The sequence below is a fragment of the Trichechus manatus genome, unplaced genomic scaffold (assembly GCF_000243295.1).
Source record: "Trichechus manatus latirostris isolate Lorelei unplaced genomic scaffold, TriManLat1.0 scaffold00003, whole genome shotgun sequence".
NCBI lineage: Eukaryota > Metazoa > Chordata > Mammalia > Sirenia > Trichechidae > Trichechus > Trichechus manatus.
The window spans coordinates 17,523,585-17,542,880 of NW_004443939.1; the positions used below are offsets into that span (position 1 = coordinate 17,523,585).

Genomic DNA, 19,296 nt, shown 5'->3' on the forward strand with positions numbered 1-19,296 from the left:
GCTGGACTTCATTGTTAATTTCTTTTTGTAAATGGCTCGTATGTGGCTCATCATTCCTTGAATTCTTACACATTTGACAAATAAGTGTTTCTTGTCTTTATACTTACAGGGAAATTTGGTTGGCATAAAATGTCAGGTTATACTCTTTTCCTCCAAATTTACAAAGTTATAATTTCATATCTCCTAGCATTTAACATCACTCTAGTCATTATTACAACTTTTCTCATCTTTTTGGTTGGATGGATTTCATTTTCAAGTAATTTTAATTTTCTTTCAAGAAAGGCCCATGACAGCTGTATTTCTTGAATTCTTCTGCGTCCATCTTCAGTTGCCTTGATGGTATCTTAGCTAGATATACTATCAGCTCACACTTTCTTTGCCTCAGAAATGTCAAGACGTGAAAAAATGTACAGCCAGGCTGATTTTTACCCCTCTGGTAAATGATTTGCCTTTTCTGCATGAATGCCTTTAGATTTCCTCATTAACAGCTGAAATCTAGTAATTTGTTGTTGCTGTTGTTAGGTGCCATCGAGCCGATTCTGACCCTATGTACAACACAACGAAACACCGCCTGGTCCTTTGCCATCTTCACAATTGTTGTTATGCTTGAGCCCATTGTTGCAGCCACTATGTCAACTTATCTTGTTGAGGGTCTTTCTCTTTTTCGATGACCCTCTACTTTACCAAGCATAATGTCCTTCTCCAGGGACTGGTCCCTCCTGATAACATGTCCAAAGTATGTGAGACGTAGTCTTGCCATACTTGTTTTTAAGGAGCATTCTGGCTGTATTTCTTCCAAGACAGATTTGTTCATTCTTTCGGCAGTCCATGGTACATTCAATATTCTTTGCCAACACCATAATTCAAAGGCATCAATTCTTCTTCGATCTTCCTTATTCACTGGTGGCGCAGTGGTTAAATGATACAGCTGCTAACCAAAAGGTCGGCAGTTCATACCCACCAGCCGCTCCAGCTGCCCCTTGGGGCAGTTCTACTCTGTCCTCTAGGGTCGCTGCTATAAGTTGGAATCGACTCAACGGCAACGGGTTTGGTTTTCTGGTTTTGGTCTAGTAATTTAACCAGGATAATTCTTGTAACTGGTTATTCTGTATCAATTTTTCTTAGAAAGTAATGCTGTCCTACAGATTTAGTTATTCATTACAGAGAAATTTTCTTTTATCATATTGGTTACATTTTGGAGGCTTTCTAGTTCAGGAATACCAATGATCCTCATGTTGAGCTATCTTTGTCCTCCATATGTATTACTACTGTAATTCTTTTATAAAATCTTTTTGTTCTGCATTTACTATAATCTGTCAAAATTTAATTTTCAGCCACATCTGTTCTACTCATTGTTGTTTCTAATGTATTTGTTTTGTAATAATTCTGCTTAGTCCTCAATTTATTTCCTTACTTTTGCCATCTCCTTTTCATTTCATTCTGTTTGTCTTATCAGCTCATCTTAAAGTACTCGAGTTTACTGATTTCACGTTCTTTTCATGTTTTCTATAACATTTCAGGGAAATTTTCTTCTTTTTTTTTTGCCTATTTTATTTTTGTCTTGGAAGAAGTACAACCAAAATGCTCCTCAGAAGCAAGGATGGTGAGACTCTGTCTTATATACTTTGGACATGTTAACAGGAGGGGTCAGTCCCTGGAGAAGGACATCATACTTGGTAAAGTACAGGGTCAGAGAAAGAGGAAGACCCTCAACGAGATGGATTGACACAGTGGCTGCAACGATCGGCTCAAGCATAACAATGATTCTAAGCATGGCGCAGGACCAGGCAGTGTTTCTTTCTGTGGTGCATAGGATCGCTATGAGTAGGAACCGACTCGATGGAACATAACAACGTGTTTTATTTTAAAATGAGTTCTTTGTCTAGCTTTTACATGCTGTATTTCCTGTAATTTACCTTTTTTTCAAAGAGAATGATTATAATTGCCACATTTTATCAATTCTAAGATATCCATTTTTTCACACATAATATCTCTGAAATGGGTTAAGTGCTAAAATTGATTACACCTTATATAATTAGCTGCATTTTTCTTTCAGAGTAGAATATAAAATGGGTGCATCTTTGAGTCAATGGGGTGCTAGATATAATGACTTGTGGCAGACTGTACGTATGGCTGACTCTCTTTCCACATTTCCTGAGACCTATCTTATCTCCTCTTTGAGCTATAGCTTGTGGACTACATAGGGCATTCTATCTACTTTTCTAAAGCCTGATGAATAGGGCTCAGCTAATGCTACATGTGTGGACTTGAAAAATATAGGTCCTGCTCTCTTCTCTGTGATTTTTTTTTTTTTTTTTAATGTATTAGGCCACTTTGGAAGAGGAAGAATACAGAGAGAGAAAAAACTCTGGGATTTCAAATCAGAATCAGTACCAGCTACATACTACCCATTCTAAACATCTCTCCAAATTTAAGTTTTAGAAAAAGAAGCATCTGGTAAGTGCGGATTTGACAGGATATATTCAATATGTTCACTGCAATATTGTTTATAAGGGTGACAAACTGCAAAACCAAAATGGTTATCAGTAGAGAACCAATAAAAGAAATTATGATACATTCATACTATGAAATACCAAAGAAAAAAACAGATAAAAAGTCATTATGGTAAGAACTCCAATAAACACTCACGTTTAAGAGAAAAAAGGAACTCACAGAATAAAATAGACTATTTCCCCATTTTTATAAAAACGATAAAAGCACAGATAAAAGTCTAGACAAAAATACACCGAACTCTTATTAACTATTAAGCAGTGAAAAAAAACTGTCACTTTTAATTTATAAACTTTTATGCTATTAGATTTCTTTTTTACAACAAATACGTATTCATGTATTACTTTGATAATAAAAAAAAAAAACCTATTCAAAAATTTATCTGGTGAAAATAGTAAAAATATTAACACTTTTGTGAATCAGAAAATTTCTAGAAGGGTGTACACACTATCAAAAGGAAGGATTATTTGCCCTTACACTTCAAAGGCCTCATATGCACCCTTCAGGTGAAAACATTATTTGTCTTTAAGTTTAGTAGCTTCTTTCATAAACACATATATTAGTAACAAACTTACGACTCAATTCCTAAGGGAAATTCCTGGCTCATGGCTATTGTCGCTTTAAATGTTTTCTTACTCTCTTTGCACACTAGTTCTCTACCCAGATGAGGAGCTCTAAAACAGAAATAAAGGAAATGTTAGGAAGCTTTTCCACATGTGATCACCCTCCTAAAGAAGAATCTATCATTTTCCAATGTCATTCATTAATATTTCAGTATTTCTTATTCTATGTATAGAAATAAAATTAAGCTAAACAGGAATTAGACATATATGAGAAATAAGACAAAAATAAGAAAATAGTAAAGTGTGAAAATTCAGAGAAAAGATTTTTTAGAACTCAACTACTTTCACATTGAATATAATTTTAATAATTACTGTTTTTAGGAACAAAGCAAACTGCTAGAAATATAAATTTTAAAAACATCATTGTATATCTTTAAAATCACTTATACAATTCAAACTGCTTTACTGTTTAAAATCTCAGCACTGATCAGTAAGAAGCGATACCAAAAAAAAAAAAAAAAATCAAGAGATAAATTCTAATCACATTAACTGTAGAATATTAAGACAAAAACAGTTTGGGAGAAATTAGAAAAATATAATAAACCTTTCAAAAATAAATAATCATGACAACCTCTTAAAAATGGGGGTTAGTTAATATTTTATTCTCCACCAGAAGGAAATATTTTCTACAAAGGTCTGTACTTCCCTTGATATGCTGGCCAGAACTTTTTATTTACTCATTCATTCAAAATAAACCCTTTATCCATTCATTCAGTGTCCCTTTATTCAATAAATATTGACTGAACATGAACTATGTGCTAGGCACTCCATTCAGTATTAATAATATAACATTAAACACACATTCTGTGGTAGGATGGTGAGAAGTAGTGTGGCAGAGGCTGAAGTAAAGATAATGACAGGATATGAACTTGGAAAGGCAAAGAAGAGACAAATAGTGAATGGCCTTATACACCAATTAAAGACTAAGGATAATCACAGGATACAAAGTTCATCATAAATGAAAGGTTTCAAAGAAGCAACTGCACAGGGTAATTCCTCACATTATGTTTTCTTAAGAGCCCTCACGGCACAGTGGTTAAAGCGCTGGACTGCTAACTGAAAGGTCGGTGGTTTGAAACCACCAGTGGCTCTTCGGCAGAAAGATGTGGCAGTCTGCTTCCATAAAGATTTACACCCTTGGGAACCCTATGCGGTCGCTACAGAATCAACTCCACAGCAATGGGTTTGATTTTCTTGTTTTTTTTTATATACTCACTTAGAACAATATCCTACAGGTTTTGAGTGTGTGTCAATTGGCAGGAGGAATGTTAAAAAGAAGGCTCTACAGCCTTACTCAAAAAGTGCACATAATTTGATATACCTCGTTATACATTCTTTCTAAAAAACAAACTATACATAAACAACAACAACAACAACAAAAAAAACACTCACTTTCCATTTTCAGCAGATATATATTCTTCCCATGTAATAGTGTTCTGAGCAGGAGGAGTAAGGGACTGTCTTCGAACCGGCTGCCAAAAAAACAAAATCAAAGAGAAAAATGTCACATCTTTTAAAATATAAAATTAAAACATAAAATAAACTATTTAAACTACCAATCTACTTAATCTCTTCTATATCATACTTTAAGAGGTTCCTTGCAGAACAGTTCCTTGGTGATTTTAGCAATACCAGTAATATTGTCAATTTTTTTCTAAATTCCAAATAAGAAGACAAGTATCAAAGTAATAATATCCATTCATTCAATATATCAGTCATCTAAAATGTTCCCCACATTATACTAAATGCTGGACATGGGAGCCACAGAGTAGTATCAAAACTAACTCTGACTTCAGGAGCTTATGATTCAGTTGTAAAAAAAAAATACAGACATAAACAGTTAAACAGAAATACAAGGTATCTGATTAAAAGCCAAATATGCATATAAAAACTGAGTAGTTCACGAGTTCAGAAAAGGGAGCAACATCTACATCAGTAAATCGAGGCTATGGGATAAGAGCTCAGATTTAAATGAAGACAAAATAGAGTATCTAAGGCACAGAGAATTTCATGCACAAAGGTAAAAAACACAAGTGGATTGATTTATTTAAACTAGGGTAGAAAGTTCAAAAGAGAGATCAACAATAGATAGTAATGACCTTAAATGTTGGCTCTAAAAGCTGGTACTTTGTTAAATTTGAATTTGGATCACTACAGGGTAAATTTGCAATAAGGTATTAAACTACAGATTGGCAATGGAAATTGAAAACTGCTAAAGAAAACTCACAGGACAGACTGTGAAGCAAAACAGCAATAAGTGGAAGACTGACAAATATAACAAGATAAATAGTTAACACTAGGAGAGGGGGTCATCAACGAAGTTTGCATATGAGCATAATACACTGTATGTCAGAGTTGTTGAAAATATGGATTTGGAAGATACAAAACAGAATCCCAGCTCCACTACCTGGTAGTTGCCTGAGTTTGGACAAGTTACTTTCTCTCTATTGTGTCAATTTAACTCACCTGCAGAATGGGAAAATCATCACTTACCTCATATTTGTAAGTATTAAAGGAGATTATGTATGTAAAGAGCTTAGTACCTGGCACAGAATAAAGGGTTCAATAAGTAACAGTAACTATTATACACTACATAATTCCTAGAAAGCAGTTACAGAAAGAAATCAGAATTAGAGATATTTATGAATTCTCTGACTATAGGAAAAATAGTAAGAAAACAGAGTGTTGACGACTAAGTCCTAAAAACCACAAACATTAGGAAAAAGAGAAAAAGGTCTGAAAAGAAAAAAACAAAATTCTGTTTATTAGAAGCCACTGATGATCTTTAATAGAAGCAGAAGGATAGGACACAGGAAGAAAGGAAACTTAATAGTTTTCAACATCAAGCATTGTCAAAGACAACGTTCCTGCCCTTGAGAAGCATACAAGGAGACACACAGAAAGTAAATGGCGATGATCAGGGTGACAGTGGCTACGGCTATGATAGAAGGATGCAGAGGATGGCATAAAAGCACAGAGAAGGGGTTTTTGACCCAGACTGGGAGAGCCAGAAAGATGTGCCAGCAATCGTGATTCTTGAGCTGGGAAGTCTAAAAGGAAGACACCAAAACAACCAGTTGAAGGAAATGGGGGGAAAGCACAATGGTAAGAAAAAGCATGGTGTACTGGGGAGCTATAAATTTAGTGTGCCCTGTTGGTATGCCTAAATGTATGAAGGGAAAGTAGCAAAAGGTGAGATTAAGTGGCAAGATACGGTAGAGAAAAAGCAGTTTTAAAGGATTTTGTGTACTAAATAGATTCTGTTTTAATCAGGAAGCAACAGCCAAATATTTTGAACAATATATTAGGGTTGTTGTGAGATAAAACTGCATTGTTAAAATGCTTAAACCAGTGCCTGACACATAGTGAGTACTCTAAATTTTAGTTACTGAACACAGGCATTACTTGGTTCAATCTGTTTCAGGGAGGTCATTCTGGCAGCAGTGTGTAACTTAGGAGTCTATCTCAGTAATCCAAATGAGGAATGGAAAGAACATGCTGTTTGGAAATAGATGGAAAGAAAGAGATTCAAGATATCCTAGAACTTCATGATTGGTCAGATATAGGAGTAAGAGAAAGCTAAGAAGTCTAAGGACAAATCTCAGGTTGCTGGCATGGTAACTGGGTAGTGCCACTCCTCAAGACAGAATAAAGAAAGAGGAGAGAAGAGAAACTGTTCGATCAAATTTAAGCACACTAAATTTAGACATCTATGTTTATCCTTGGATTCAAAAGCCGGACAATGTAAAAGGAAGACCGAAGAAGAATTAATGCTGATGAATCATGGTGCTGGAGAAGAATACTGAACATACCATGGACTGCCAAAAGAATGAACAAATATGTTTTGGAAGAAGTACAGCTAGAATGTTTTTTAAAAGCAAGGACGGCGAAACTTTTTCTCACATACTTTGGACATGGTATCAGGAGGGACCAGTACCCAGAGAAGGACATCGTGCTTGGTAAAGGGTCAGCAAAAAAGGAAGAACTTCAGTGAGATGGATTGACACAGTGGCTGCAACAACAGGTTCAAGCATAGCAACAATTGTGAGGATGGCACAGGACTGGGCAGTGTTTTGTTCTGTTGTACACACAGTCAGTATGAGTCGGAAGTGACTCGACGGCACCTAACAACAACAAAAACATGTTTATCCAAATGGAGATAGGCAAAAGCACTATAGATCTGGTGTTTAGGAGAAAGGTCAGAGTTGAAGGTGCATATCTGGGTGAGACGGACAAGTGTTTACGTGGTAACTGAAGTATCAGGTATGTATCCACTGATGGGGTCTCAGAGATTGCTAGTTATCTTCCCAATATCTAGTCTCTCGTTCTTCTTCTAAAATTGCTGACTAGGTACATGACTTCAAAGAATAAAAACTTCTTTTCTAGCCATTCTTGAAGCTAGGTGTAACCATGTGACTAAGTTCTAATCAATAAGATGTGAGCAAAGTGATACGTGCAACTTCTGGTTGGATTTCAAATGGAACAGGCACACCCTCTCCTTCCTAATTACTATTAGAAATTACTATTTATTCGTATTTCTGCTGACTGGAATACGAATTGGTGATAAACCATTCTACACCATGAAGATGAGGGCTACATCCAAGAATGGACACCCAGGGACCTTACAAATGGCAGAGAAATAAGACAAAAAAGGCTGGGACTGAAAAGAATCCACAGAGCAAGGAAAAAACACAAACTTGGATTTTTACTAGAAAGAAAAATAACTTCTACTTGTTTAAGCCAGTCTTACTTGCGGATCTCCTATAAGCGATCAAACTTACATCATAAACAATACTAAATTTAATACCTAAGGTGGGATCCTATACATAACAGAACCTAAATCATGTAGAAATTGCTTGATCACAGAATGGCAAGCAGGCAAAAAGAAGTTAGTGACCCTCATCAATGCTGTGGCAAAACATTAGGTAAAACAGTAGCTGGTGATGCTCTAGAAGGCAGACATATGGTAACAGGACCTGTAATTCTAGGGGAAAAGTTGAAAAAATTCAAGAGTGTTGCTTCAAGCTAGAACCAGAGCAAAAGCTAATCCTACCTCCATCCAAATCGCTATCTACTAAGCAGGCCATGATCAATCTTTTATTCAGAGCACACTTTAAAATTTGTCTACTCTTCATTCCACTAAATTTAATAGTTGATATATTTAGCTATCCTAGACTAGACTAGGAAGAAGGACCTGGCGATCTGCTTCTAAAAAATTATAAACCTTATAAACAGCAACAGAACATTGTCTGATATAGTGCTGGAAGATGAGTCCCTCAGGTTGGAAGGCACTCAAAATACGACTGGGGAAGAGCTGCCTCCTTAGAGCGGAGTCGATCTTAATGACGTGGACGGAGTCAGGCTTTTGGGACCTTCATTTGCTGATGTGGCATGACTCAAAATGAATAGAAACTGCTTCAAACATCCTAAATAATCGGAACATGGAATATACAAAGGATGAATCTAGGAAAATTGGAAATCATCAAAAATGAAATGGAACGCAAAAAGATCGATACCGCAGGCATTAGTGAGCTGAAATGGGTTGGTATTGGCGATTTTGAATCAGACAATCATATGGTCTACTATGCCAGGAATGACAGATTGAAGAGGAATGACATTACATTCACCCTCAGAAAGAACATTTCAAGATCTATCCTGAAGTACAACACTGTCAGTGATAATATCCATATGCCTACAAGGAAGACGAGTTACTAGGACTATTATTCAAATTTACACACCAAACACTAACGACAAAGATTAAGAAATTGAAGATTTTTACCAACTTCTGCAGTCTGAAATTGATCAAACAGACAATTAAGATGCATTGATAACTTCTGGTGATTGGAATGGGAAAGTTGGAAACAAGGAAGAATGATCAGTAGTTGGAAAATATGGCTTTGACGATCTAAATGATGCCGGAGATCCCATGACAGAATTTTTGCAAAACCAATGACTTATTCATTACAAATACTTTTTTTCAACAACATAAATGGCAACTACACACATGGACCTCACCAGATGGAATACACAGGAATCAAATCAACTACATCTGTGGAAAGAGACAATGGAGCTCAACATCATCTGTCAGAACAAGGCCAAGGGCTGACTGCGGAACCAATCATCAACTGCTCATAGGCAATTTCAAGTTGAAGCTGAAGAAAATTAAAACAAGTCCACAAGAGTCAAAGAATGATCTTGAGTATATCCTTCCAGAATTTAGAGACCATCTGAAGAACAGATCTGATGAACTGAACACTAATGACCGAATACCAGACAAGTTGTGGGATGACATCAAGGACATCATACTTAAAGCAAAAGGTCATTTAAAAGACAGGAAAGAAAGAAAAGACCAAAACGGATATCAGAAGAGACTCTGAAATTTGCTCTTGAATGTAGAGTAGCTAAAGTGAATGTACGAAATGAAGCAAAAGAGCTGAACAGAAGATTTCAAAGGGCAGCTTGAGAGAAAATCACGTTAATATAATGAAATGTGCGAAGATCTGGTGTTAGAAAACCAAAAGGGAAGAATACTCTCGACATTTCTCAAGCTAAAAGAACTGAAGAAAAAATACAAGTCTCGAGTTTCAATACTGAAGGATTCTATGGGCAAAATACTGAATAATGCAGAAAGCATCAAAAGAACACGGAAGGAATACACAGAGCCACTGTACCAAGAAGAATTGGGCAACATTCATCTATTTGAGGAGGTAGCATATGATCAAGAACCAACGGTAGTGAAGGAAGAAGTTCAAGCTGCAATGAAGGCATTGTCGAAAAACAAGTCTCCAGAATATAAATTGAGATGTTTCAACAAACGGATGCAATGCTAGAAGTATTCATTCATCTAAGCCAAGAAATTTAGAAGACAGCTACTGGCCAACCAACTGGAAGAAATCAATATTTGTCTCCATTCCAAAGAAATGTGATCTAACAGAATGCGCAAATTATTGAACAATATCATTAATATCACATGCAAGTAAAATTTTGCTGAAGATCATTCAAAACAGGTTGCAGCAGGACATCAACAGAGAACTGCCAGGAATTCAAGGCGGATTCAGGAAAGGACGTGGAATGGGGGATATCATTGTTGATGTCAGACGGATCACAGCTGAAAGCAGAGATGACCAGAAAGATGTTTATCTGTATTTTATTGACAATGCAAAGGCATCTGACTGTGTGGATCATAACACGTTATGGATAATATGCAAAGAATAGGAATTCCAGAACACTTAACTGTGCTCATGCAGAACCTGTACATAGACAAAGAGGCAGTCATTCAAACAGAACAAGGGGATGTTGCGTGGTTTAGAATCAGGAAAGGTGTATATCAGGGTTGTATCCTTTCACTATACTTATTCAATCTGTATGCTGAGCAAATAATCCAAGAAGCTGGACTATATAAAGAAGAATGCCACATCAAGATTGGAGGAAGACTCGTTAACAACTTGCAGAATGCCAACGACACAACCTTGTTTGCTGAAAGTGAAGAAGACTTGAAGCACTTACTGACGAAGATCAAAGACTACATACAACCTTCAGTATGGATTACACCTCAACATAAAGAAAACAAAAATCCTCTCAACTGGACCAATAAGCAACATCACGATAAACAAAGAAAATATTGAAGTTGTTAAGGGTTTCATTTTACCTTGATCCACAATCAATGACCATGGAAGCAGCGGTCAAGAAATCAAATGACATATTACATTGGGCAAATCTGCTGTAAAAGACCTCTTTAATGTGTTACAAAGCAAAGATGTCACTTTAAGGACTAAGGTACGCCTGACCCAAGCCATGGTGTTTTCAATCACCTCACAGACATGTGAAAGCTGGATAATGAATAAAGAAGACCGAAGAATTGATGCCTCTGAATTATGGTGTTGGCGAAGAATACTGAATATACCATGGACTGCCAGAAGAACAAATATATCTGTCTTGGAATAAGTACAGCCAGATGCTCCTCAGAAGCGTGCATGGCCAGAGTCTCACGTACTTTGGACATGTTATCAGGAGAGGCTAGTCCCTGGAAAAAGACATCATGTTTGGTAAAGCAGAGGGTGAGCAAAAAAGAGGAAGATCCTCAACAGGATGGACTGATAATAGTGGCTGCAACAATGGGTTCAAACACAGCAATGATGTGAGGATGGCCCATGACAGGGCAGTGTTTCATCCTGTTGTACACAGGGTCACTATGAATCGCAACTGACTCAAAGGCAGCTAACAACAATATTAAGCTATAACTGACTATATATATTTTACACTTCCATAGTAAAGATTCATTTGTTAGGCATGATTATATAATGCGACATGTCACTTAAGTGTATTTCTTCCAGGTATACTTACTTCTGTAAGGAATTTCTCTAAAGAAATTTTTATTATATCCAATGAAATTCCTTTAAAACTGTTAAAATATACATTCCCCATCTTAGAAAAAGAAATTGTAATGAATATACAGTAAAATCTGTGAAAGCTGGAACCTGTGTAAGGCAGACACCTGTCAAGAGAAGGAAAACTCATTTTCCACTAAAACGAGCAACAGAAAAGTGATAAGACTGCACCTTGTCAACGGTGGAAAACTTGCAAGACCCAGAGAAACAAGGCAGTGGTGCCACAGCTGTCTAATGAAACAGGAAGACACCAGACAGGACACCAGATAGCCTTCTAACTTTACTCCTTCAAGTCAATAGCTCTGTCATTGAAATGCCATCAGGCCTATGCTTCAAAATTAAATATAAAAATCCTGATGACCGTTTTCCCTGAAGTTTATAGAAAATGCTTTTCTGTTCATTTCTAGCTTGGCTATTATTCTAGTATTTCAGATAACAAAAGTTTCTGGAAGTTTAAGACATTCATGTATGTTACGGATTGAACTGTGTCCCCCCAAAAAAATGTGTGTCAAGTTAGCTAGTCCATGATTCTCAGTATTATGTGATTGTCCACCATTTTGTCACCGGATGTGATTTTCCTATGCGCTGTTAATCCTACCTCTATGATGTCAATAAGGTGGGATTAGTGGCAGTTATGTTAATGAGGCATGACTCCATCTACAAGATTAGGTTGTGTCAATCTCTTCTGAGATATAAAAGAGAGAAGTGAGCGGAGAGACATAGGGACCTCATACCACCAAGAAAGTAGTGCTGGGAGAAGACTGCGTCCTTTGGACCCAGGGTCCCTAGAATGAGAAGCTCCTAGACAAGGACCTTCCTCCAGAGCCAAGAGAAAGAGAAGGCCTTCCTCTGGAGCTGGCACCCTGAACTCAGACTTCTAGCCTCCTAGACTGAGAGAATAAATTTCTGTTTGTTGAAGCCATCCACTTGTGGTATTTTTATTACAGCAGCACTAGATGACTAAGACAATGTATAACACAAAATGTATATGGTCACTCATAGGGCTTAACTCAATATTCTGTATATACAGCTGGCACACAATAAATGCTTTTATCAATGATTCTATGCCCAAAGTATAAGTGGGTCACTGTTCTCTCCTCCAACAGAAATTAGTTAGAACAAGAAAAGTAGCATCAAAAATATCAAAGTATATACGACTTAAGACAATTTCTGAGCACTTCAATTTTCCTATGAAAACATCATGTTAAAAATACATACTAAATATTAGAACCACATCTGGATAGGAAGAGGAGAAGGAGGAAAGATGATAAAACTAGTCAAATGGTAAATAATTCCTTCTAAACACTACCTATAATCTATTTCTTATGAAAATAAAACAAATATTTGGCTGGAAAAAAAAAAAGAAACCCAAATTATTCATTTACAATAAAGAATATAAATTCATTCTGAAAAGGACTAGACATTGGTTTTTAGAAACTTTGATTAGAATGCAGTTTTACAATGCAGTATTTTCATGCCTTTTGAAAAAGTTAAGAGTCATAAGTATTTTCTAGGTTCCTGAAACTTCCAACGCTCCAAATCCAGGAATATATTTTTACTACTATGTGTTCTACAGACATCATTGAAAAAACACCACAATAATGATATTTACCACATTCACCAACACATCTCTCCAGGATTATTTAAGGTTCCCCCAACTCCTCTCCCAATTTCAACTCTAACACATTTTGAAAGAAGAATTTTTAAGACTTGTTTAACATCTGGATATACAGAAAGGAGACATTATGACAAAGACAGACTGGGAAGCAATATACTTAGAGCAAGGAAAGGCTTGGGGTTAGAATCCTGGGATTAAAATTCATTTTTGGTACTTTTAGCAAAGTAGCTAGATTTAATTTCTTTAAACCTCAATTTCCTTTCTATAAAATGCATCAATGGGATTGATCTCTCTGGGTCATTGTAATAATTAAATGAGACAGTATAAGGAAAGTACTTAGCACAATGCCCATCCTAACAATTATAATTTAAGATAACATAAATAAGAAAGAAAAAAACTATTTCAAGTGAATACAGACTCAGTTTTTAACCTGTAGAACCTGAGTTTGAGTTTCCGGTACTCCATTGAGATTAGGCCTTTGTTATTCGCCAACATAATGTAATGCTTTGCACACAATGGTCACTGATTAAATACATACATTTGAGTAACTAACTTACATTTTATTCTGACTTGAAAGTTAATATAGCATATGTATATTCCCACCCTTGGTTAGTTTTTATATTACAAGTTCTGATCTAAATAGTAGATAGATCGATAGACAGCTGTTGTTGAGTCAATGCCAGTTAATGTCAACCTTATGTACAATAAAATGAGCAAAACACTGTCCAGTTCTGCATCATCCTTATGAGGGCCAGAATGTTCGAGTCCATCATTGCAGCTATTGTGCTAATCCATCTCATTGAGAGTATCCCTTGCCCTCATTTGCCCTCTACTTTACCAGACATGATGTTCTCTTCCAGCAATTGATCCCTTCTGATGATATTTTCTAAAGCAAGTAAGCTGGACAATGTTCTGTTGTGACCCGTAAGGTTTCCACTGGCTAATTTTTGGAAAGTAGATTGCCAGGCCTTTCTTCCTAGTCTGACTTAGTCCAAAAGCACTACTGAAACCTGTACATCATAGGTGATCCTGCTGGTATGTGAAATACCAGTGGCATAGCTTCCAGCATCACAGGAACACACAAGCCACCACAGTATGGCAAACTGATAAGAACAGGTGGTAGGTTGTAACCTAGCAGCCATTAATTTTCAATATTGGTTTATAATATATATTTCTAACCATTGTAATTTTCAATTCAGTTCATCATTAAAAATGGGAATATTTCAAATTATCTATGTGAGATCAAATTGACAAGAGCAACTCACAGGGTTTGATGGGAAGCCTAGGGGACAGTGAGTTGAAGATAATGGTGATGGAATAATCTGGAAAAGGATAGTGAGAACAGCAGCACAGCTGGAGGAGTGTAATTGGTGCCACTGAACTGTACATGTAGAAACTTTCAAAATGGTGTAACTTTGGCTATATATATTTTAACCAAAAAAAAGATCCTCAAGGTCGAGAAGGGAGAGTGTTGACATGTCGTGGGGTTGTTAACCAGTGTCATAAAACAATATGTGTACTGACTGATGAGAAACTATTTGTTCTGTAAACCTTCACCTAAAGTCCAATAAAAAAAATTTTTTTTAAATGTGAATATTTCTTGAATTTGATAGATTTCATCCCTTTATTCTTTCTCACATCCTATTTTTAACTTCACATATTAGGCTTATACATACCCACCTACAAAAAGTTTGTTATATAGGCTTAAAAGAACTGTATTCCTGAAATTATTTACAAAATGCATATACTGAATTTTTATGCAAATAACGGGGGCCTTTTGTGTTTGCTTGCCAACTGCTCCCTCCCCCTGTGAGGTATGTTTGTTCATAAGCACGGGGAGAGCACCAGCAGTTGGCAAACAAACGTAGAAGGTGTGCGTTATTTGTGTAAAAATATGGTAAACAAATATTTCTTTTGTCCTTTTCTGCCCACTGTTAAATACATGTACATTGATATCAGCTCCATACTGCTTTACATTATGTTAATAAATTTGGTGTCTAGGAGAAAAAAAAGTAATATACAACTATTTGTATCTTTTTTTTAATTAGACAGATTAACTCTATTTTGACGTTCTTGTAGCCTGCACCTTACCTGATTCCAACAAATCGAATGATATGTATAGATGAATCTGATAGAATTACTATTTTCTTTAAGTTTCTTCTAAATGTTTACAATTAAACTCCAAAATGATTCTCAAATATAATTGTTCAAGTCTTTCCTCTCATAAGTCAAAGAATATATAATAAGCATATATTTTCTTTATTCTAAAACAGAAATACAATCTTAAGAGGATGGAGAGCTAACAAATAACAACATAGCCACAGCTCTTAGTAATTTTTACTAAATATCTTATGGGAGGTTAAAAAATTAAAATCATGATTGTTTAAAAATTAACACTAGTAAAAAAAAATCCACAAAGATTCGAAATCTTTCTTCAGCTATATTTAAGAAAATTTTGTTTAACTTCACATACGAAGAATGTAAAAATTAAGTTCACTAACTACCTTCGATAATTCAGAAAACATTTAATGTTACTATTTTATAAATAAATACTTGGGAAAGGATAAAGAAGAGTTAAGATGACTAACATTCATTTACAAATATTTACAGGTCCAGCTACAATGGAATAAAAGGGATCATTATTTACTCTCTGGTCTTAAACAATCAAAATACCAGGCAAAATATGTGAAACAAAGACTTTCATACTTTGGACAAAAGACAGCGCAGAACAGTGATCTCTAAGGCAACAAATAAGGTGGGTTCTACGAGTCCTGGATAGTACAAATGCTTAACACACCCAGCTGCCAACTGCTAATGCAAAGGTTGGAGATTCTAGTCCACCCAGAGGTGCCTGAAAAGAAAGTCCTGGTGATCTATTTCTGAAAAATGAGCCACTGAAAACCCTATGGTGTACAGTTCTACTCTGACATACATGGGGTCACCATGAGTCAGAGTTGACTCCAAGGCAACTGGTTATGAGTGCACAAGCTCAATGCCTAGAGTTTCCAGGATGTACAGCAAGGAAGAAGAACCCAAATGGAACCCAGCAATCTCACTAAACCGAGAAGACAAGAGTTTGACATTTCGGAAGGCTGAGGTGGCTAGAATGTGCAAGACAAAATACCAGAGAGGAGGAGGCTGTAAAGAAAAAGAGCCCCAGAGCACTGCAGAAGGGTCCATGAGTCTTTGGTTCATCATTGATGTGTGTGGGGAAGCTATCTAAGCACAAGGGAAACAACTGCCAGAAAGGAGTAGGCAGAACAATCTCAGAAACTCATACAGACCTAAGAATGGTTTATATTCTTATTAGCCAGAGTGGAAAGACCTCTTATTACATGAGATTTTGGGTGGAGTCCTCAGAACAATACTGCCATAGTAGTGTGGCCTAGATTAAAGGCTGCTCTGCGCCCATCTTTACCAAGCTTAAAAGCAATCCTTGGAAAGGATCAAACTGTTTCCAAGTAGCTTAACTGCATCCCAGAAGAAAACTCAAGAATGTAAAAGAATACAAAACAAAATCCACCATCTAACAACTTAAAAATTTATAACATCCAACATTCAATTAAAAATTACCAGGTGTGCAAACAAGCAGAAAAAATATGACCAATAACGAGCAAAAATAAATCACTTACTAGAAATAATGCCAAAAATTATAAATGCTAAAATTAATAGATAAATACACTAGAAGTTATTATATAGTCCATCCATTTAAGATGGTGAAAGAAAACATGAATATGATGAGAAGAACGATGTTCAAGGAAATGAAAAGACTCAAAGTGAACTTCTAGAGATTAAAAAATACAATGCCTGAAAGAAAGAATACACGAGATGGAATTTATAGCAGTTTAGACACTGCAGAAGAAAAACTGACTAAACTTGAAAATAAAGCAACAGAAACTATCCAAAATGAAATACAGAGAGGAGGAAAAAAGAAGAAAAAACAGTGATAAACATCAAATTGTAAAAAACAACTGAGGTTAGAGAGGGGGGTAGAGACAACTCATATGAACACAGACTGAACAAATGTATCAGACTTCTTGCTAGAACCTACACAAGCCAGATGACAATGTATGACATCCTTAAAGCACTGACAGAAAAAAAACAAAATCCGGTCATTTGACAGTTTTTCTGATATCAAAACCAGAATTTTATACCCCCCCCAAAAAAATCTTTCAAAAATTATGTCAAAATACTTCCTCAGATACCTTTATTTCAAAAAGCTGAAAGAATTAATCATCAGCAAACAAGCACTATAAAAAATGTTATGGAATTTATTCAGGCTGGAATAAAATTATACCATAGCAGACTAAAAGAAAAATGATAAAAGCGTATTATGGGATTGATAACATATGTGAAAATATAACATATAAAACAACAGCACAAAGGATGAAAGCAGGGAAATGGAAGTACGCTATTTTAAGATGTTTATACTGTATATAAAGTAATGTAATACTATATAAGGGTAGACTGTGATAAGTTAAAGATATATACATATATATAGTAAAACACACTCAACTATTCCAAAATAAAGCGGGAAAAGAGGAAAAAATAAAACAAAGAAGAGATAGGACAAATAAATAACAAACAGAAAGATAGCAGATTTAAAACCAACCATATCAATAAGCATATAAAATGTAAATGGTCAAAACATTCTAATTAAAGGACACAGACTGTCAGATTGGATAAAATAAAAGCAAGATCCAATTTGATACTATCTACAAGATACTTTATAGACCAAAATAGCTTAAAAGTAAAAAAATAGAAAAAAGACATACCATGCAAACACTGTAGGAACAGAAGTGGCTGTATTAATATCAGACATAGTGGATTTCAGAAAAGAAACATTATCCTGGTTAAAGAGGAAACTTTCATAATGATAAAAGGGTTAATTCATCAAGAGTACAAAACAGTACTAAATATGCATGCACCTAATAAAAAATTTTCAAAATACATGAAGCAAAAACTGACAGAATTGAAAGGAGAACAATCTTCAATAATAGACATTGTAAGACTCCTTGCTCAATGATAGAACACAGACAAAAATATCAATGAAGACATAGAAGACTTGAACACTCCACCCAACAATAGCAGAATATACCTTTATTTCAAGTACACAAAAATAATCACCAAGATAGGCCATATTCAGGGCCATAAAAAAAAACACAATAAACTTTTAAGAACTAAAGTCCTATTCTCTGACCATAATAGAATTAAATTAGAAATCAGAAATGTATCTGGAAAATCCTTACATTTTGGAAATTAAAACACATTCTTAACAACCTATGTAGCAAAGAAGAAATCATAAGGGGAATTAGAAAATATTTTTAACTGCATGAAAATGAAAACACGCCATGTATCAAAATTTGTGGCATACACTTAAAGCAGAGAGTAGGAGGAACTTCGCATCATTAAAGGCATATATTAGAAACTAATAAAGATCTCAAATCAATTATCTAAGTTTCCACCAAAAGAGCAGTAAATTAAACTCAAAGTAAGCAAAAGAAAGACAATAATAAAAATAGCAGAAACCAAAGACATAAACTGAGAAACAATAGAAAAAATCGATTAAACCAAAAGGTGATTCTTTAAAAAGATTAATAAAATTGATGAATCTCTAGCCAAAGTAATGAAGAAAAAATTTCTTTTCACAGGAATGAAGGTGAGACATACAGATTCTATCAACATTACTAAGGTATTAAAAGAATACTGGAAATAACTTTATGCTACTAAAATCAACTACCAACACTTCTTCAAGAAAAAATTATTAACCTGAAATAGCCCACTATCTACGAAAGAACAGACTCCTAGTTGAAAGCCTTCCTTCAAAGCAAACTGGTGAATTCCTCCAAATATTTAAAGAGGAAACAATAAATTCTATATAGACTCTTCCAGAAAATAGATGGAGAGAACATTTTGAAGTTAGCATCCTGATACCAACACTAGACAAAATCAAACACATGACAAAGAAAAAAAACTACGGACCATAAGCATTATGAACTTAGTTCCAAAAATCTTAATAACACTTTAGCAGATCAAATCCAACAATATGTGAAATGGATAATGCATGATGACCAAGTGTGGTTGTTGTTGCTGTTAGGTGCCATCGAGTGGGTTCCAACTCATAGCAACCCTATGTACAACAGAACAAAACACTGCC

At 35.4% G+C, this 19,296-nt stretch overlaps 1 protein-coding gene across 4 annotated transcripts in view; it reads right to left on the bottom strand.

Moving 5' to 3' along the window:
• The window catches only part of ANKRD13C (ankyrin repeat domain 13C), a 122,315-nt gene that overhangs the window by 10,397 nt on the left and 92,622 nt on the right, over positions 1-19,296 (bottom strand). For all 4 annotated transcript variants that reach the window (XR_002824044.1, XM_023731000.1, XM_004369051.2 and 1 more), the window contains 2 exons: positions 4,527-4,606; positions 3,087-3,185 (listed from right to left, as the gene is read on the bottom strand). Coding sequence is in view for 3 of the 4 variants with exons in the window: in XM_023731000.1 (XP_023586768.1) it covers positions 3,087-3,185; positions 4,527-4,606 (179 nt within the window). In the remaining variant the exon portion in view is untranslated. The remainder of the gene's footprint in view (positions 1-3,086; positions 3,186-4,526; positions 4,607-19,296) is intronic.